The sequence below is a fragment of the Temnothorax nylanderi genome, unplaced genomic scaffold (assembly GCF_030848795.1).
Source record: "Temnothorax nylanderi isolate EJ_2023f unplaced genomic scaffold, tnyl_v1.0 TNYL_tig0599_pilon, whole genome shotgun sequence".
Lineage (NCBI taxonomy): Eukaryota > Metazoa > Arthropoda > Insecta > Hymenoptera > Formicidae > Temnothorax > Temnothorax nylanderi.
The window spans coordinates 50235-73390 of NW_027249661.1; the positions used below are offsets into that span (position 1 = coordinate 50235).

Sequence of the window (23156 nt, forward strand, 5' to 3'; positions counted from 1 at the left end):
AGGGGACGAAATTTGGGCCCCCTATCTTATATATGGACCTCGCATATGGACTTGCGTTTGCCTTTGATTGCGTGTAAAGCAGAGTTTACACACGCAATGATTAGTGGCGCCAATCAACTAGCGCCAGTAAAAATGCAAGTGTAAACACTTACAAACTGGCGCTAGTAATGTGGCATTTACTGGCGTTTATTGGCGCCAGATAATCGAAAGTTAAGATATTTTTACTTTTAGCAGTACTGGTGCCTAAGCGTAAAATTTGAGGTTATATGCTTGCTGTCATTTACTGTGTGTCTAATTGATAAATGTTAAATATTTTTCATATTCATATAGCATCACTGTATAAACACTTGTAAGTTTGCCAGTTTAATGGCAACGGTTTCTGGCGCCAATGAATGCCAGTCAGTTGGCGCCACTAATCATTGCATGTGTAAACGCCGCTTAAGGGGATCCTGGACAAGGGACAATTACCGACAAAAACAGTCAGAGCTCGTTCTTTGAAACAGCTTTATAGATCGCAAAATCCTTTTACAGGAGTAAAGTATAGGTACTATAATATAAAAAATTAGTGATAATTGAAAAAAAATGTAAAAATGCTGTCACCTCATAACCATATTTTCTAATATAAACAGTTGTATAAGTTATATGTACGAAATGAAATGTTCCCACTCTTCAGAATACGTGCACAAACAATAACGTACCGTTGAAATTGAGATTGAAAGCCTGGAAAAAAAATTAGAGCTTCGAAGAAATCGTGTATATTTTCCACAAAAATATACACGCAGGCTAGTAAGCAGGGTCCCGGATGGTATCATTGCGTTTCCCGGGACCCCTTCTCGATGTGCCGAGAGGGACGACCGTGTGGTTTTAGCCGGTAGGCCATACATGTAGTATCGTGGGCGATGTACATGTATGGAATCCGGCACTCCCCTTACTCCTCTCCCCGGAGGGTGAGGGGGTCTTCCCCCCTGTCAAACGGGGGGCCACTGGGTCTGGTAGATTTCCACACGATAAAAAAAAAGTCTAGTAAGCAGAGATGGCGCAGCAATCGAACAAAGACAGATGTCATTTCGTTAGACAAAGACAGATATAGGAAAAACAAAATTAGAATTGTTGACATTATCGACAGCGAGGAAGTTCGGCCGTCACTCCAGGATCCCCTTAAAACTGGGTTTAATCAACCAAATCTTAAAGAATTATATATGAAATAGGGATAGAAAAGACTGAAGAATATAATAGAATTGGAAAATTTGCCAATAATTAATATTACATTGTCCAAAAACATCAATTTTTGACGAGTCTGAAGTTTTTGAGACTTGAGGTGTAGCCTTGAAGAATTGAAATCTCGTTGGCTTTATTGTTTTATCCCTTATTGCTAAAAAGTTATGATTTTTTAGAGAAAAGTGAATTTTTTAAGAAAAATGTGTTGCGTTTTTTGTTATAACTTTCTTTTAACTTTATTTAACTGCAAAAATATTAACAGAATTATTTTCCTCAAGTATTTTTATACAAATTTAAAAAAGGACATTGAATTTTGATTATTTCTCCGTATGTTATAAGCAAATAAAAATGTACTGGGTAAAATTTACCCATGTATAAGGTTTACGTAAGTTTTAGACATTTAGGGTTCTAAGGTCAAAATACATTTTTGAAAATTTCTCTAAAACAATGTAACCAGATATATTAATATTTGAAGTTTACGACTTCTTCATTTTTCATGAAAATTTTATTGCTTATAACTTCTGCAAAATAACATTTCGGACAAAAAGAAATACGTATCTTCTTATTTTATGTATATTTTATTCGAAAAAAGTTTTGATCGGTTTAAGAAGTACAAGATTATTTCTTGTTCAATTTGACGTGGAATTGACTATGTAGATATGTATAATATTTATATATGTATGTACATATGTATATATTTCTTTTTTCGAAATAGTGACCATCTGAACTTACACAACAATCGAAGTGCTTTTAAAGAAACTATTAAATATACTTTCTAAAATATTAATAATTATAACTATGCCTTTAAAGAATTTCAGATAAATTATATTTATGAAAATGGCAATACCGAGATATTTTGTATATTCTAATAGAATTTAAAAAATCATGCGATCTATATAAAATATATATATAAATGTAAAATATAAATATCATTTGTAATAAAATACACATATAAGAATAAAATATTACAAGGGAGACGGCTAGTCTAGTGGGTAGAGCGCCAGATTCGTAATCCGGAGAACCGGGTTCGAATCCCGCTAGGCCGATGAGAATTTTTCTCAGCAAAACGCTGCCCCCCCATCTGGCGGATAGATCCCAAATGGATACAGTATCCCTAGATGGTAAACTGGGCTCCGTCTTTCGGAAGAGACGTTAAACCGTTGGTCCAGAAAGGGTTAAAGTGAGAGGGGAAAGGGTAGTAGTGTTAAAAGTTTGGGTAACGTTCCTTGTAAAAACGACTTGCAAACCCTGCGGGGATAAGCAATAAAGATAGTTTATGAAGAAAATATTACAAGAGAAAATTTTTCTAAGAGCATTTTATTGATTTACAATACGATACTGTATAATGTAGACATTTATCTGAAGAAACAAACTTTTATTAATATGAATAGAATAGATATTTCTTATATCGTTATATTGAAATAATAGATTCATTATTCGTAGATTTATTTAATACTAGTTAGATGAAGTCCTTCCAGAGACATGTGAGGAGATCGAGAGACTTGTCGCACATATCTGGTTTTGTTTTAACTGTAATAATAATATAAAATACATATTAATTAATAATTATTATTTGTATATTATTTTTATTTATTATGTAGATATACAAGGTGAGTCACTATTTTCACTTCCGATAACTTTGTAACTATTGTTGCTACAAAAATTAGTTTAAACGATTTTGATACATATATGTATGTATATTTATCAAAATCTCTAACATAGGATATGCGTTTTATTATTGTACATCCTAAATATTTTAATTGTTCTACATTTTTCATAAGATTTATCTTATTATGTATAAATATATATTAAAATCTGTTTCTTATTGTTAGTTGTTTTGATCGATTTTGATCATCATGATCTCTCTGCATATATTTGTGCGTCAGGTATATGAGATCTACAATTTAACACCAATTTCGAATGGCTTTCTACAGAGAAGGGTGTTTATGGCAAGATTCTCGGTGGGGTTGTATCTCTCTTTTGAGATATGGCGATCGAATAAAAACCAATGATTTTTTATCAGATTTGAACTCGGATTTTCCATTTATTAGAGCAGCGCACATCTCTCTGCGCCACGATCGTCACACATATCAAAATAAGGTCAAACAAATTTTACTATTTTACTAGATATTTAATGTACGTTTTATGTTAAAATGTGTCAGAATGAAGCATGAGCTATCTCCTTAGATACAAGGTGTCTCATAATAAGATGTCTATAGTTTGATTACGTGTTTTTGGGATTATTTTGAGTAAAAAAGTTCAAATCAACATAGGCTCGAATTGCAATGATTTCTCAATAAAATCAGAACTTCCAAATTATAATTTTGTTGTATTAATACTTGTGATTTAATTGCAATGTTGTTTTAAGGAATACAGCACATTCTGAATTAAGTGTCATATTTAAGGCTCGAAATGACCAACATTGTCGAGACACCTTTGAGCTCTTTCTGTAAGAGAACTGATGATTTCTCTCATTACAACATCGCCATCATGCGATGAAACCGTTGCAATTCGGACCATGTTGATTTGAACTTCTTTACTAAAAATAATTTCAGAGACACGTAGTTAAGCTATGGATATCCTATTACGGGATACTCTGTAAGTATAAGTATATGCACATATACTTGCCTTGTTCAACGCAACGGTCCACAGTTGCATATATTTTAGCTTGAGTACCGGGATTTAGGTGAGCATGTGCCGATTTGCCATAGAGCTTGTCCTTCTGAATCTCCGAGTCAACAATCTATAATTGTAAAAAGAAATAGTAATTATAATTCGATATTTATAATTCTTGTATATTCTAGATGACATCTTAAATTTGAAACGAGGATTATTATTATAGTCAAGAAGTGCGAGTGAAGAATAAAGGAAGTTTCGGTAATTTGAACCATGAGGGCAAGTTGAACCATTACGATATCTAGATTATTAAATATATTAAATTGACGATTTGGTGTGTATCGCTTACAGCGTACACACAGAAAAATATCGTTCTACAGCCAAGAAAAGCAATTACTCATTTTATTTTATTTGGTTTGAGTAATAGTTTTCTTCAACAAAGAATATTTTCTTAATATTAGTTTTAAGATATACTTATCATAAGTATTAGAAAAGCTTATCATCATGTGCTTAAAAGAAGAATTTATTCTTCTTTCAAGTATATTCTGAAACTTTATCTAAGAAAAGCAACATAAGCTTGATTTGAATATTTACTGATTCTTTAGGTAAGAATATGAAATACTTGGCTGTATAGAACAACATTCTTCTAGGTTAGGAGGTTTTCGTGCGCGGTCCGGAGGGGTACAGTTTAGAATATTAAAATTCCTGTCTTCAGATGGACTCGAACTCGGTTCCTCGTGGTTATGAGTCTGATACTTTATTACTAGGCCACATCTCTGATTATATTCTTAGTGCTGCAGTATCTAGTTTTGACAGAAGTGATTCATTGATTTCAAGTATATTCTGTAAACTTTATCTAAGAAAAACCACATAAGCTTGATTTGAATATTTACTGATTCTTTAGGTAAGAATATGAAATACTTGAAATCAATGAATCACTTCTGTGAAAACTAGATACTGCAGCACTATAAGAATATAATCAGAGATGTGGCCTAGTGATAAAGTGTCAGACTCATAACCACGAGGAACCGGGTTCGAGTCCACCTGAGGACAGGAATTTTTATATTCTAAACTGTACCCCTCCGCACCGCGCACGAAAACCTCCTAACCTACATTCCACTTAGGAACTAAAGAATTAAAGAAAATTAAATAAATAAAAATAATATTAATTGTAATCATCAAGAATACAAATTACTTTTTTTAAGTAAACGATTATTCTAGATGAATAAAATTTTTACTTGATTCAAATAACGGATAAACTTCTCTCAAGAAAATGTGATATCTTTATTGAAGTATATGCTTCTCTTCCGTGGACTCTATATTGTAAGTAAACAGAATGTTCGTATTAATTTAATATTCTTGTTTCAAGTACTAAACTTGCTAAGATCTAGAATATGTTTTGAGTAAATGTGATACTTATGACGACTTTATGGTAGATTTGCTCATATATGAACTTATCAAATACTTGAAGCAAGTAATATTAACTTGTAGGTAGTATATATTTTGCAGTTAATCTACTTCACAGATTCTTAGTCGCTTTCTGTTGCATGTAAAACTAAGATAGAACTTTAGTGTAGTCTATTTAGCAAGTGTCATATGGTGTACATTTCTATTGTGTATACGATAAAAAGGTAAAAATAGCGATATTAGATAATTTTGAGACAGTTTGTATAATACTTTTTATAAATATTGCATTTTATATTCTATTGTTTCTTTCTTTCAGAAATAATAATATTATGATGAGCATACATTATAAGTATATATTATTATGAGTAAAAGTTTTAAACATGTTATATATATTTGTATGACATTGTTACAAAGAGCACCAAAATTAGAGTTTGTAATAAATTAGAATAAAACAAATATATAATAATATAGATAATAATTTTTATAGACTATTTTATTTATACGATTATATGATTTATTAATACGCTTTAAAATACGATAAAAATTAATTTCTTGCAAGTTTAATAAAGTGGTTCACGACATGGTTCAAATTACCCTACAAAAATATACCTTCAAAAATTTTGTTATAACATTAAATTTACTATAAATAAACGAAATTTATTAGAAACACGTTGTAACAAACATTTGGCATTACAACTCAGCGAAAACAAAGTTCAGTTATCTTTAACAGTTTTTAAGTTATCTTGAAAAAGGCTTACGGTGATTTAAATTACCCGAACTTCCTCTAAAAACGAGACAAATGGTAATTTTTTACCAGTTTTATGCTAGTATAATATGTACACAATTTCTTGTGCCTGATTTCGTAATAGCGACAACAGACTTCTCAGATTACATTGTTTACGTTTACGCGATCACGCGTAACTTCTTATCTCGGTGACATACATGTACATATATACGGGCTTCGTAATTATACTAGTCCATATTCAATGCCATTTATGTATATACGAGATATTTGCAAACAAAAAGTTACATATCGTACATATACGTCGTTTGCAGCTAAAGAATTAATACCACGATATAATCTATTAATCAATGATGAAACACACACATTATTATCAAGTAAAGACCGTTGGGACATATTGACATCTTTGATAACAATTCAGAAACAATTCAGAGTGCAATTTCATCGTTGATTAATAGACTATGTTGTTAATATTAACAGATAGTGCAGTTTAAAACACGTAAAGAAAACAATAAATAATGTATTCTTTATTTTTGATAATTAATTTCAACTTTTGCTTTTAAATTTTTTTTAAATAATTAATGTGTAATTATATAATTAATACTTGCCTGGCCTCGTTTTCGTAATATGCACAACGTGAAGCATCCGTTTTTCCTTGCCTTTTCTTGATTTTCTGGATTCTTATAAGATCCATCCTTTATTTCCGCGTTTGTAATCAAATCAGCTAGAAATTAATTAATTATTGTTATTATAAATTTTTTTTGTAAAAAAATTAATGTTTACTTTAATGTATTTTTTTTTTACTGTATAACTATTTTAATTTAATTATTGTTATTGTTATGTGAATTTATTTATATTGTTTTTAAATTATATTTTTTATAACGTTTTTAAAGTTACTTATTTTGACTTATACAATATTATAAAAAATATTTGCTAAATATGAAAAATAATCGAGATAGCTATATACCAAATAGCAAAATATTTTTAAATAAATATGTAAATAAATTTAAATAAATATGTAAGTAAATCAATTTAAGAAATTTTAAGAGATTTTACTTTCCGCTAGATTCGCGTTGTTATAGCATTCTTGCAAATCTGCAGTGGATAATACTCCACCATGTAAAGCTATATCCGCAATAGTGTCTGCATAAACCACAATCTGAAATCAATATTGTTATATAAACTACTACAAAGCCTGCAATAAAAATATAGTCTAAATATAACAATTTTATAAAAATCGTATATATAATAATACATATTTCTGAATATTAAATTGTGATAAAAATATATATTTATCTATAGGTATCACTTTTATAAAGATGTAAGTTATAAGTATTATATTATAAATGTATATAAATATTTTATATATATTTTGTATTTTTAACAAATGAGAATTACACAGTGTCCAATAAATTCGCGAACTACGTCTATTAAATAAGAACATTTGTGCTAGGGAGATTATATAGACTCCTAAATAATAAAAAAAATCGTACGTATTGTTCCTATTTAATAAGTAATAGTAACGTGTTCGTGAACTTATTAGACATACTGTGTATGTGCTAAACAATTTTTTACGATTCTCAATTCTTTCTTTCTTAACAGTACCTATATTAGTTTAAGAGGAGCTTGCAAAGAAAATCATTTTAATTATAATATTTTGCAGAAAAGTGTATATTTGTTCCGCCAATAAGTAATTAACGAGAAAAACTCTATTTTTAATCGCCAACATTTGGCAATGTCGTGACAATTCGACCATTGGTTTTGGTCGGATTAATCGTCACGTTTCGACCATGGGTTTTGGTCTTTTCTAAATTGATATAATCTTTGATACTTATGTATAAGCATCTCATTTTTATTAAATTAAATTATTAAATTTATTACGAAAAATATTACCTCAGCCAGGATTCGAACAACCTGAAACTTCCCTCATTTCGTGTAGGGCGTCGTACCAATTCGACTGAGACATGTGGTAATATTTTTCGCAATAACACATCTTAAGATGAATAATACTAAGATGGAAACACCGATTTTTAGGTAAACGGTGTATAATCACAGAAAAGTGTATATTTGTTCCGCCAATAAGTGCATGATTAACGAGAAAAACTCTATTTTTAATCGACAACATTTGGCAATGTCGTGTATAATATTTTGATAAGTTTAACTTCAGTGAAGCAAACTTTTACTTGTCAAATTAAAAATGTTTACAAGAAATCGATGAGACATACAAAAATGAGAAATAATAGAAAAAACCTTTATCCGCCAGCGATTAAAAAACGAATAGGATCATTTATTGCTCGACTACCTGGCTACAAATATAATTCGGTGCACAACGGCGCACAAAAATGAGAAAATTAGTACGCGACGACTGAATAAGTTAAAAGTAAAGTATAAGCAAAACACTCGCGTTCAATCACTTGTATTCTAGCTTTTTTCTTAGTATTTATTTCTGTTAATGATAGGTCGATAGAACAATGTTTAAAATTAGATATCAATAGCATTTATTTCGTAATTGATTATAAAATATAACAATTTGTTTAATGTTTATACATCAATAACTTGAATATACATTCTTAATTTTTTTTATTGAATATTATTTTAATTTTCGTAAAATAACAATAATTCAATTACAATATTAATATTCAATAACAATGTAATTATAACTAATAATTAATAATTTAATCGCAATTACTTACGGCGGTCGCTATCAGGCAGACGGATAGCGCAAAGAATCTCATGATTTTTTTCTTTACTGATAAAACACTTTCGATGCACTCAGTGTCTCGTGAACTGATGATGGTACCCCGATGCAAACTTCTACTTATATATCTTCCATGCGAACGCTAAATACGGCAATCGACGACCAAGAGAAAGCGCTATAGGAAACTTACCGCCGATAATCGTTTGACATGCGCGCAGAAAAGGTATAACAGGAAAAACCTTGGTATCCACGCGGTCGATGCACGAATCAAGGAAGATGCGCATTTATCGGGAATTTACGCCGCAATTTGCGTCATTCGGTCGTTTTAAAATATTAAAATTTTTTTATAACGAAGGAAGATTGATTATCATAACAACATATCAGATATTTGAGGTTTTATTTACATTTTGATCGGGATTCAAAGATTGAAGGCATATGTATAGGGTAATTTATGGTTTTTTGTTCAGCATTCTAGATTAGTATTAATTTGATATACATTTCAATTTTGTTATTTTATTATTTTCCAATAATCCAAACTCTGTAAGTTGGAAACATTTAGAAATTTCAGTGTTTTAAAACACTTGAAGAATTTTTTGTTTCAAAGTGTTTGAAAATTTTGAAGATATTATGAAATGTCAATTATTGGTTGTGATGTAAGAGTTTTGATTCAGTAATCAGCATTTTATCTTTAAACAATCTCAAATTACTAAATAAATTGGTGTTCAAAGAAAATTTTAAATTTAAATGAAGAATTTGAGTTTATAAGTTTTGCGTTTAAAGGTTTTTAATTGCCAGATTTCCTTGACCTAATTTATATTACATAACAATCTATAAAAATTGAATAAAAATGATCGTGAAGCAAACATGATGATCGCTATCTTTGAATCACAACGGGAATTCCCCTATTTTATCCTGTCTATACGACTTCACATGACCCTGTTTATGAGTGCGTTACGATAACTCTGTGTTCTCAAGATGTTGCATTCATCCAGATAATATTTGCAAAAATAACTCATAAAATATTGTTTTGCAATAAAGGCTAAATAAAACTTGATTTATACAGACTCATTTTTTCAAAAATTATGCATTTGCTCTTCTTATCAACTAAATCTTTTTATGCCGAAGTAGCAAACAAAGATAATAAGTATGATTCATTCCTGATAACTATAGAATTATTTTAAATAATTTTTCAATTTGTTACCATAATGATAAAAAAAAATAAACATTTATTGTTTGGTCTACTATAATTATCTACATCTGATTCACATGAGAGACATCGCAATTACAATTTATTTTGTACATAACATTTGTGTACAAAACAGACTTAGAGGCAGATTATCTTTATATGCTTTAATATAGTCACGCATCTTATTGAGGCTAAAGTATGGCAGTTTCACATTCAGGTCTTTATAGTAATATTTTTATTCAGTTCAGATATTCGAGGAACATGGGGGATAATGAAGAAAGAGACACAGTCCTCCTCTGACTCATCTTTAGGTTTGTTCTTATTTGAATTCAAATCATTGAAACTATGAAACTAATTTATTTTATTTAACATTATTAACATGGTTTATAAGCAACAAGTTTTATTGTGAATCTGTAGATTCCATAGAAATAGCGTTTTATTTCGTTTAAACCCCGATATCAGAAATTTCTCTTATATTATACTATACTACTGCATATAATATATATAGAAATTATTATAATTATCTATAGGAAATATTATGGTTATCCAGACGACGTAATGTATCGTACAAATCTTCTTTTACTTACTGCCTCCTTCTTCATCCATTTGATTGTTGATTACGCAAAGCATTAAACCAAAAACTCTGTCATCCCGAGTCATTTTGTTATCTTCGTTCACTGAAATAATTAAAGCAATTATCAGCAATTATTAGCAAAATTATTAACAATATTATACAAAAATTATCCGCAAACTGTGTATTACATGATATAGTACAATAACAAAACATTATGTTCAAATTGGTATAAAAATATCAGCTTCTAATTTATAAAAATGTAGAACTGTAGAAAAGGGAACCCAATCTTTTGACCTCGATATGATGTTTTTAATGTACCTGAACAACTTTTAAAAGGTTTTAACCATCTCTCATTGTTTATTAAAAAATTATTGACAAGTAAAGTTGAATATATAAACGTGTGTCCTAACTCTACAATTTGAACTTTACTTTTAGTAAGTAAATATTACATTATTTGCATATTTACTTATTTAAATAAATGACTGGGGTACGGGAAAAGGCTCCGTCCTTCCTGTACCCCTATTTCAAAATATTTATAATCTAACTTAAACCTCCATTTTAGTTCCAAATTAGAAATAGCTTTGCAAAACGTTGGTTTAGTATCTGAGATATTTTATTCCGAAAACTCATTTGACATGGAAATTCCAGATAACTTTGGTCTCAGTATTTATGCAGTGACGTAATCACGTGATCAATCACCCTTTACATGTACAATCGTGTCGCTTGATGTAGTTATAACAAAATTGAGAGAGAAAGAATTGAAACAGAGAAACAATTTGTATATTGTTTTAAGTTTACTTACGTAAATTGAGGCATTTTGTTAAACCTTCTTTATTTGTAGGTTTTGGTAGATCATTGTCTTTTTCGACACTTTCAATTAGCTTATCTACAACCAACGTACCATCTTCTTTTATCTAAAATGAACGAAAGAAACACAGGATATCATAATATAGAACTTGTTCTATATTGTCTGATATAAACTTATAGGGGAACTCGGGGCATAACGGGTCCACGGGTCCACGGGGCATAATGGGATATGGTTCGATATTTTTTTACAGAGATGCTGCCATGTAATGAAATGTTTCGAAATTATTACACTTAGATGTCTCTAATCGCGTGTTGTTATTAGTTTTCATATTATTTTTAACTAAAAGATGCTACAAATTGACTTGTTTAATGCGTTTGCTGTGCTCTCCGCGACTGAGTTGCAGTTTCTTTGATATACATTTGCATAAGATAAATAATGATAAAATTCTACTTTTTATTATTGTAAATATATGTACATACGTTATTAAATAATTTTTTCTTGTCGATTAGTAAAGTATCTGTGTAAATATCGATTATCTGTAGTGATTTATTTCAAAGAATATTTTGGTGCAAGACCAAGTTTATTTATTTATTTTCAATATGTTTCAAACTTTTTTAGACCCCTTAGCATTTCCATTATGTCCCGGGTTCCTTTAGGTCTAGATTTATACATTTAAGGGGGGAGCCTCATGTAACCGGTTAAAAAAATCGAAAAAACTTTTATTGCATAAATCATTAGTATAATATCTCTAGAATATGTTCCCAAAGTTCCAGAGCGAAATTCGAACTTGATATAAGCGATTTTATACCTGAGCGTTACGCAAGTAAAGCGCGCGCTCCGAGAACTTTAAACGCGTTTTTCTCAAAACCATGTTTTTCAAATTGGTGTGCAAGATTACTCATAAACTATTCGACCAATCGACTTGCTTTTTGGCATGTATGTAGATAACTAAATACCATTGTATGTAAACATACTTGTTTAGTCATTTTATCAAATTAAATAACTTTTATTGCATAATTAAAGCCAAAATTTTTCCGTAAAAATTGAATTTTTTTTTCTAAGTCCTGTTATTTTTTCAATTTTGCATTTTTTACTGAACAAAAAGGTTTACCGACAATGGTAACTTATAATAAAAGTAAAAAAAATTTGTATTTTTGTTTTAGTGATGAATTGCAGGCGCAATGCTGCACACCAATTGTGAAGTCTGGCGCCGCGGCCTTTGAGAATAGGCTTTGTTGCTACTTATAAATAAAGAATTTTGCAATGAAAAAATATTTTTTTACATCTACAAATGTTGCTAAAACCATTATCCAAGTTTCAATAAGTTTCATTTTAATGTCTTTTTAACAAAAATTCCACAAAATTGCTTTGTTTTCAGCGTTTTACATGAGGCTCCCCCCTTAATAGACTAACTGTGAGCATTTCCATTGGAGAGCTAAAGCCAAGCTCGAAGGACAAAGAAAACACCAGGGTTTATATTTCTTTTATATCAACATATTTCTATCCTTTGAGCTGGGTTCAGATCTCCAATGGGAATGCTCAGTCTGTTATATAAGTCTATGCACAAAGTTAATCAAAATTGAGTAGAATAATGGCAATTTAATCTTTTAAACGTAAATAAACTAGATATGCATTACCTATTTATATCTTTAAAAAATTAATTATTACCATTGTTCTACTCAATTTTGAGTAAGCTTATGTTAGACAATATATTTTATTATATGTTATAATTTAATATTATATATCATATGTTATCGATAATATGTTTATTATTATGTATTGTTTTTATTTTTTTATTATATATTATTTTGTGCATATATTTTGTTTTGTTTTGACGTACACACTGACGAATAAATTCATATTTGTTAATGTGTATGTTTTCTATGATTAATTGTATCTGTAATATGTTCTAAGTTTTTGAAACATTGAACTGAAATTCTATAGCATGAGAAAAATATAAAGTTTAAATATGAAAAATTCAGTTAATTTTCTACAACAAACTTGTGTTATAGAAATAAGAAATATCTTTTATTATGCACTTTAATGAAAATATAATGGGGAAATAATGGTTTAATATGCATCAGCTTTGCTGTACTTGTTATCAGAATTTCGTATGTCCAATAATTATATATTGGGGGGATGAGTATATATATATATATATATAATAATTATCGCAAATTATTACCATTCCCTTCTTCTGTAATATACAACCCAGGAAATTACTGTATTTTATTAGAGATTGTTTGGCATCGTCACTGATAGCATCATCCTGTGCTTCATCCCACTTCTCAATCAAGGTACTTATTTCCTCTAAAAAATTAAAAAAAATTTTTAATTATAATTTTAAAAATTTATATAAAAAAATATTTTAATATTGAAATATGTATAGAATTTTCTTGTATTTTATTATTTAAGAATTGTTTTCTAAATTTATTCTCTTTCTAAAAGTTCAGAAATTATATAATAATAGATTCTAGATTTTTGAAGTTATTTTTCCTTATTTTTAAATTCTAAACTATAAATTTAAAATTATGAATTTTTAATATAGATATATAGAATTAAAAATTTAAAGTTCTATAATAACAAGAAGAAAATAACGATAATAAAACAATAATGAGAATTGGATTTATTTGTAAATTGATTTATATATTTTTGGATGATTTACCCGAGTCTGCCTCAACTTCTTGTAAACATGCCTGTATTGTCTCTCCATCGGTTTCGAATCTCTTTGCTACCTCTTCTAGACGTTTATCATCTGCAATTACCTAAAATACAGTTATATTACATTATACTTTATTAATACGATAATTGCATTATTATCAATAATAATAATTACAAGTAAAATACATTGCGTGGAAAATATAATATAAATTGTTTATATCGTGTTATAAACAAATTTGTGAGATAAATATTAGAAATATTGTGACATGAAATATTATAATAAAATATTAGAGAAGTATAACATATGTTCCGCTTCGTGTACATTATTTTTTTAACAGCAAAATTATTTTGTCAACTTGAAGTCAATTTTTTCTACACTGATAAAAATATATGTTATCATTTTACTGTAAAAATCGGTGGTCATTTTTAACCTTCAATTTATGCAGTTAAAATACAGAGTAATTTTTGTAATTTTATCTCAAAACGTTAAACTTACTTCAAATAAAATTAAGTTTTTGTTTAATATTTTATCGGTTTACTGTCTGGTGGTAAAAGTACTTGATTTATTTTAATATTCATTTGATCACATTATTTCTAATATAAAATAGCAAATTCGATTTTCTCGCTCGACGAGCATGGTGAGTCGCCTCTTTTAACTTTTTGACTACTTTTACTTTTCTTCTTTACACTTAATACTGATGGTTTTTTAAGATCTCATTGCTTCCGTACCAATGCAACACATCCTCTTAGTAGCTGGCACTATATAGAGGCTGACTTTTCCTCGCTGTCGAGCTTGATGTCTCGAGTTGTCTATTCTTATATATATATATATTTTTTTTTTACTCCGTTATTATATGTAGGTATTTAATTTATTTTTGTATATACGTTTAATTTTTTACTGATTTCATGTATCCTGTATATTGTTTTTTTGTAGTATCGCTGAAGATGATCCAAAAATTCGGACCGAAACGTACATTTAAAATTTGATTTATCATAAATAAAGGGATTAACTTTTGTGCACCGTCAACAGCGCCTGGCTCTTACTTAGCCCGTTCCACACTCTCTTTGATAAAATAGCAATTTTCGATATAACCGCTATTCAAGGAATTATATGATTATGGTGTTTAATTGTAGATTTTGTGTTTTTACAAGTAAAGCCCCAAATTTCACATCTCACAGATACTGCAGATGTTAGATATTTGGCCACTTAATTTTCTATTACTGCAATGATTTCGAATATACCGTAATACCACTATACTGAGACTAAAATCTCATATTGCCTTTATGGCATATTAGTATTGTGTTGTAATTTCACTTCTTTTGTTAATATTAACGAAACCATCATGAGTTGAATCGATTTCTCAATGTAGTAAGTACCCGGGAAAAAATGGAGGAGATCTGACCATGCCTGATTTGATAAAATGAGATACAACGAGATCTGAAATTCAAGTAAAGTCAGATCTGATTGGATACAATTTTATCTCGCCAGATCTGCATGGCCATATCTGATCACATACAGCCAGATATGCTGAACTATAATCCGATCTCACCAGATCTGACCATTGCTGCCGTTCGATATTGAATCGCAGATCCAATTGGATCTCTTCCGATCTAATCGGACATTATCTGATTGCTTCAGATCTCCTGAAGTACGAGCAGACATTACGCCTCAGATCTTGTCGGATCTGAGCAGACCTAGCCAGACATATCTTGATCTCACCAGATAAGACCAATCTTGGCTTACAAAGTTGTGTTGCTGATTCAATCAGATCTCTTCCGATCTTGCCGGATCTGAGCAGACCTAGTCAGACATATCTTGATCTCACCAAATAAGATCAATCTTGGCTTACAAAGTTGTGTTGCTGATCCAATCAGATTTCTTCCGATCTTGCCGGATCTGAGCAGATCTCGTCAGTATAGAACTTATAAAAATTTCGTTCTCAAATTGTCCATTATTAATTTTTACACCCAATGTTGTACATTATATCAAATATAATATTAACTCTGTGAAGGGGAAGCTTAAATGATTTTTTATCAAAAAATCAATTAATTTTTATATTAAAAACAGTTTTCTCAATTTTGAAACATTAACATATATAATAAATATAGTCTCTGCCAATTTGATAATAATTGTTAATTTCGACACCATATGTAGAATTTATTATAAATATTCCATTAAAAAAGTACCATGCAAAATTAATTAATAATAGATAAATATAAAAGATTAATGTGTATATGTATATATAAAACATAAATCTTTTAAATTATTTTGCAAACATACCTAATAATTTAAACTGATAAAATAATATAATCACATATAAACTTATATAGTCATATAAGATTATATATGATCAGATAATGTTGCATCTCAAAGTATCCGATAGATGGCATCCGACGGAATCTGATTCTCGTATTTAAAATTTGATGAACAGTGGTATAAGAACGGTATCAGACACGGCAGTATCGTGCTAAGTTGCGCCAAGTTATGTAAATCGTGGAACGGCACAACTTTTGTATCGTGGAGTCCACTTTTATAATAAAGTGGCACATTTAAAAAATAACATTTAAAAACAACAATTTTCTGCAGTGGATGGACACCGGATCGGATCAGATCTACTCATGTCTGATTGGATCTGAGCAGATATAATAGATTATTCTTGTTACATATCTGACTCTATCCGCTAGGATCGGATCAGATCTACTCATGTCTGATTGGATCTGATCAGATAGGGCCAATATTTTGATCAAACCAGATCTGAGTGGATCGGATCTGATGAGATCTGATCAAGTTTGTTCAGATCTCTTCCATTTTTTCCCGGGTAGCGCGATCATGTATTGCGACCTACGTAAAATGATTACTGCAGGAAATGTAAAATGTTTGACTGCAAATCCAAGTGTGTTATTTTAGCCAAAACTCTTCTTACACATTTCTTGTTGTTTTAATCACGTCATTTAACACGATTGAACGTATTAACTTTTAATTTAATATGATTAAACGTGTTAAATGATGTAATTTAACACATAAAGAAACACATAAAAAGTGCTTCTGTCTAATATATTCTTTTTAGACGTTTATGCGTTACACTTGGATTTGCGGTGTTTATAATGGTTATTTCATGATACATAAGTGTAGAGCGATAGTAAAGGATGGAATACAGCAAAATACAAGTGCATAGCTCTTGTATTTTTTGTTTAGTTTGATATCTTCTATTGGTATCCCACCTGTTTGGGATATACGGAATTTTTAGCGTGCGGGATTTATGCCATATACTATACGTTTACGCGAGCGTTACTTCTGTAGTAACTTACGATAATTCTTTCGCGTAAACGGGATTTTGTAGTAACTTACGATAATTTACTCCGCGTAAACGAGTGAATTATCGTAAGTTACTACCCGCGGAAAAGAGTTAAATATGTTTTAAATATGGTTTATATTAGTCATTTATATGAACGAAATTAAACTCAAATAAAAACCAAATATTGAATATAAAAGTAATTAAATTTAAATATGTTCCAAATTTGGATCGAAATTAAATTTAAATAAGATCTTGCTATTGGATTTAACTTGTCCAGGCGCATATATGGATCATATTAATATTTAATAAGCATCTAACCATCCTGAGTTCAATTTTATTTGTATTTGAAACAAATAAAATTTTAATTAACACCCAAATTAAATTTTTATTTAATTGAAAGTGTTCCCATTGACCCATCATATATTCATATTTAATCAAAAATTGTGATTCATAAGATTTTAATAAACCTGCGAGTTATGTTAGTCTTGCGTTGTAGTCTGTTAGGTTATAGGTTTATTATTGAATTTTGTCATTATCAACCACAAATCTGCATGTTTAATTATGTTAATTATTTTATACTGTCTACATCGTACATATATTTTATAATTTCAGTTTTAGTTATGTAGGTCATTGGCTTCCCACATAGCATGCATATCAAAAAGACGTCCAGAAGATATCCCGAAGATATATTTAGAAGATAGGATATCTTCTCGGGATATCTTCGGGACGTCTTTTTGATATGCATGCTATGTGGGTTTTTAATTATTTTAAATATATATGTATCGAAAAACAGGCAAATTATGTATTTTCTGTTAAGACATGGATATTTCATCATTTCGATATCGATTCAAAGCTATTTTGATTTGCCTGTCAAATATATAATAACATTGCCATTATATAGAATGCAATATGAATAAAAAATTATATTGTATTGGCAGACATGGATAATGTAAATATTTTATAATTTGAGCATTATAATAATTGCGTTACAATATTAATTTTTTTAGGCTTCCATTTCCATTAAATAGTTACTTTATAACTGTAAAAGTCACAACAAAATTCCTGTTTGTAATTTGACAATTTTGAAAATTAAAATATTATATAATAGGTACATTTTCAGTACTACATCCGCTCATTTATTAAACAAGAAGTTAAATTAAGCAACTAATTAAATTATTAATATTAAATATTAATACAATAAGATATTTGTATTTACATTTATCAAAATAAAAAATAAGTTCACTTATGAAAATAAATATTAATAATTGGACTTATTAAAAATTAAATAATTTGTTCAGATATTGCGCTCGAATTCTTTTCGCGTTTTACAACGCCCGATCGTTTCACATTAGATGGCGCGACGCGCGAGTCGCCACTCTCAAAGAGCCCCCGCCTCCTTCCTCACTCGTTAGGTGTCATGGCCGCACTTGCTTGCGTTTCTTCGAACGTGTCGAGTCCGTTATTTCTTTCTTGACGGATTGATCGTTGCGGCGCGTGTTCTGGAGACTAACCGAGCGAGAGTCGGATCACCAGGGAGAGCTCACCGCCAGGAAAGGGAGAGCTGCGGCAGCTAGCGTCCGAGAGGGAGGATCGAGGCGAGGAATCCGGTTCAGCGAGCGGAGTCCTTAAGGAGGTTGGTTAGTTCTCGGTGCGAGGCAGGCGGCGCGGCAGGGGGAAAGCATATAGGTTAGATTTTCGTCGCGTGAAATAAACGAATTTTAGCAAATAAATATGTGGAATGCATTTAATTGCTGTTTCTTAAGGTTTAAAAAGAGTTGTTTGTACAATTGAAACCCAAATACGTTATTATCCACATTGAAATGTGGAAATAATAAATGTGGTCCTGTTTTTTTTATTTTTACAATTTCTTGATAACTATAAAGACGAATCATTTCAGTCTTCGAGAAAGTTTTTCCTAAATATGTAAAGAGTTATTTGCACCTATTTTCACTAAATTCTTATCATTTTTAATATGCTTTTGAGAGTTACATTACAGGTTAGGTAACATTTTTGCTGTGTCGCCCGTGTATAAGAGAGAGACAAGAGTATAACTTCAATAATTAATTACTCGACAACCATGCAGACGATTATCTTCAACTTTGGCATATATGGACGACAGATTCCCATAGACGAATATTCTCCATTGAACTAATTCTTATCAAATTGATTTGACTAACCACCCTCCTTAAGAGATTCTCATTGGGACGCCATATTTGTTACTTTCATTTGAGGGTTCATATTTTTAGGGTTTATACCGTCATTTTTTAAGGATTAATCATTAATTGAAGGTTAACTATCACTTGAAGGTTAACCATCATCCGAAGAAAAACTCTTAAAGTTGGGTGTGATTTCGGACCGCCAATTGAAGATTAACCTTCAAATGATGGTTAACCTTCAATTGGTCCGAAATCACACCCAACTTTAAGAGTTTTTCTATGGTGTTTTTTTAACGGTTAACACCAAAAGTTGAGTGTATTTTTCCATAAGGGTTCAGTTTGATTAAGTATATAAAAAATGTCTCTATTTTTATTCTTTTGAGCTAGCAAATTGTATTCTTGGTTTTTATGGTGATTAATATTTTGTGCAACTGCATCAATCTTTTTGTTGCTAGCGATTAATATTTGTTTTTATGTATTCGATTACTGCGCAAGTGTTGCGCATTTCGTTAATTTTATCAGAAGTTTACTTATCTTCTTTTTGTACCACTGGATTTAAAGCAAACCAATATAAACACAATAATTGTAATTTATAAACGTTTTTTTTTATCTTATAACTCATTCTCTGTTGATACCATATTCTCTAATCCCATTATTATCCTAATTAGCAGACAATGTTTTTTAAACGTTTGAAAAATATTTGAAAATCAGTTTTAAACACATATTACAAAACGTTTGAAAAACATTGCCTGTTGATTGAAACCGCAAAATTTCGGCAAGCTACAACAGGGGCTGGATTTTTGAATTTATTCGCAAGAGAAAGGTATGCGCAAATTCTACTCTTACAGAAAAGTTGCAAGTTGATCACATGGCTTTTAGTTAATCAACTTGCAACTTTTTTATAAGAGCAGAATTTCCGCATACGTTTTTCTTGCGAATAAATTCAAGGATCCAGCCCCAGGTGCGCGCGCGCTGTGCCTTAAAAGCCTCATTAAGAACGTATAAAGGTCTTATTTGAATTTAATTAAATTTAAATTAGATTTAGAACTTATTCAGAACATATAAAGGTCTTATTTGAATTCAACATATTAAGAACATATAAAAGTTTTATTTGAATTTAATGAAATTTGAATAAAATGTACAACTTATTAATTTCATATATGGTTTCAATAAGATTAATATTTAAATTGAATATATTAGCTAATTAAATCCTTATTAAGCCAAATTAAATACGAATATTTTGATGATGAAATGATACTGTAAGAAGTACGTATATATACTTTGTATACTACGAAACATACGTACGAGTATACACGTCGATTAAGAATATACGACATGTATTCATATGTTCGAGATTTTTAATCGAAATGTATATCGGCATTTCTTCTTATATTCTTAATTAAGTTTTATATATAGAACAAATATGAGCCATATTAATGCAGTTATTCAGCATTAATTTAAATCAAATAAAATTTAAATGGAGATTTTATTAAGGTCCATATAAAGTTCATATTTAACTGTTTTCCGCGGGTAGACTACAGAAGTAACGCTCCGCGTAAACGTAGTAAATAGTACGGATACTCCGTAAAAATCGAAATCTCTTATGAGTTCTTTTTCCTTCTTTTTTTTTGGATCGTGTACCAATAATCTTTAATGCATCTATCGTTCGTCTATTTTCTTTAAAAAATTTTTAGGTTTTATGATTTGTTTATCATTCTTACCTTAATAAACTTTTTTTACACACATTTTATAACTTAATATGATATTTTATTGCCTTATTTATAAACATTATTTGTAATTTTTTATAAGGCATATATTCCACCCATGAATGTCATATATCCCACCCCTATAGGATATATGGCAAAAATGCAAGGATTTCTAAATTTTTTTTTGTTAAATACAAAGAATAAAATATTTCATATTTCTAATTTTTTCTATAGTAGTAGACAATATAAAGTTTTTATTGGTATAACTCATTTGCCTTAAACATAGTAGATAGTACTCGATAAATTAAGTTTTCTTTAGGTGTGGCGTATATACCGGAGTTACCCTATAGAAATAAAATTTTAGCATATGTAATGTTATGGATAAATTTAACAATACCGGGAGCTAATTTACAAATGAGTTGTAAAAATACTAGATTCTGCAGTTAATTTTTCATAAAATTCCTGTATATTTCACTGAAACAAGAGAAAAAAAATGCATAAGTAAAAATCTAGAAAAATTCAGTAAATTTACAAAAAAAATAAATAAATTTCCTCTGTAAATTTACATCAATTTTTATCAGTGTGCAGTTAAAATCATAGAACAAAACTATCTATCTTTATGTTTCTCAATGTTTCTTTCTTTTATCACTGAATCAATATATCCGAATCACCTTTATTTACTTTTCTTTCGTGTGATTGGCTATATTTTGATCGATTAAAAATAAAATTAAAGATATTTTTTCCTAAACCAGCTGTTTCTGAATTTTAATTATACATTTGATAAAAAAATTAATAAAATGTTGAAAACATACATAAATAATAAAATATATCTAATAATTAAAAAACCTTTACTCGACACTTGCATATAACCTATTCTGATTCACGCAAAGATATTTAACCTTTTTTTCAGACACTTATAAACGTATCCAGAAATTATTATGTATATATGTAGCTCAAAATGTGCGAGAAACAATATATATTTTTTTTTAATAAAAAGATTTATTATTTTGATTAATTTGAAGTACACTTTTTCACTTAAATCTGAAGGCTTTAGTAACTTCTTTGTTACTAAGTTTTATATATATATATATAGGAGATAACATTTGGATTACAAAACTAATTTAATAAATTTTTTAACTATAATTTAAGTTTGTTATAATAGAATGCTAATTTGAGGCTTGGTTATAAAAATATGCGGTGTTTAAAATTAAAAAGATGTTATAAATAATGATCTCTCTCCATATATTTGCTAAGAAAAATGCAATTTTCTTGCATATTTTAAACACCGCAGTAATCAATTCGCATTTGTGTAAGTGTATTTAGCTTTTTTACCTAAATGAAATATAAGAAAGAACAGTAATATGTATATAATACGCGTGTGTGAAAAGAAATTGTACTTACGATAGCAATGAGTGCTAAAACGAAAAGCCCGACTTTCTTCATCTTTCTGCGTTTTAGTGAGAGAAACGAACAACTTGCATAAACTGATCCGACAACTGGGCGACATTGTATTTCCATGGACATATTTATATTGTCCGCAGCGTTGTATATGATCTTACATCATCGACACGCGAGAGGAAATTCTGCATTTGTGTGTATATGTAACGTGTGTATGCGCGTAGATTTGCGGAAGCGCGATTAGTATAATTGGCCGGCATATCAGATTTGCATAAGTTTTGATGGCGTTGTGATACTATGTGATTACAATATCGCAATTGTTTCATGCGTGCATGTGTGTGTTCAAATTAGGTGTATTTCATTTGTGCGGCATTGGTTACATTCAGAAAAAACACAGCAATTGTACGCAAAGTTGATTCAATTCAATTGAAATGCTTAACAAGTAATGTAGTATAAATGTATAAATAATACAAGTACGGCAATTTTAATCAGTACATGTACACTGAAAGAAAAAAATTTTTTAATGAAGTAAATACATTTACTAAAAATTATTTGTTTTTATTAAAATATATATTCATTTTATTTAAATGAAAATATCTAATTCTAAATAAAAATACCTGTAAATATTTCTAAATAAATACACGTATTATATTAAGTAAATAAGCTATTAGGAGCCACCAAATAAATTTT

At 29.5% G+C, this 23156-nt stretch overlaps 2 protein-coding genes across 2 annotated transcripts; both read right to left on the reverse strand.

The window, feature by feature from the left end:
• Nucleotides 1–2518: 2518 nt before the first annotated feature.
• Nucleotides 2519–8838, reverse strand: LOC139784234 (pheromone-binding protein Gp-9-like). The gene is made up of 5 exons (XM_071723401.1): nt 8677–8838; nt 7040–7142; nt 6592–6707; nt 3847–3961; nt 2519–2748 (listed from the first exon to the last, which is right to left on the reverse strand). The coding sequence occupies exons 1-5, from the start codon at nt 8716–8718 to the stop codon at nt 2678–2680; spliced, it is 447 nt and encodes a 148-aa protein (XP_071579502.1). The 5' UTR covers nt 8719–8838; the 3' UTR covers nt 2519–2677.
• A 1366-nt stretch (nt 8839–10204) lies between these two features.
• LOC139784233 (uncharacterized) lies at nt 10205–22614 on the reverse strand. The gene is made up of 5 exons (XM_071723400.1): nt 22470–22614; nt 13915–14014; nt 13435–13559; nt 11244–11355; nt 10205–10544 (listed from the first exon to the last, which is right to left on the reverse strand). Exons 1-5 carry the CDS (start codon nt 22590–22592, stop codon nt 10447–10449), a joined length of 558 nt encoding a protein of 185 aa, XP_071579501.1. The 5' UTR covers nt 22593–22614; the 3' UTR covers nt 10205–10446.
• Nucleotides 22615–23156: the final 542 nt, after the last annotated feature.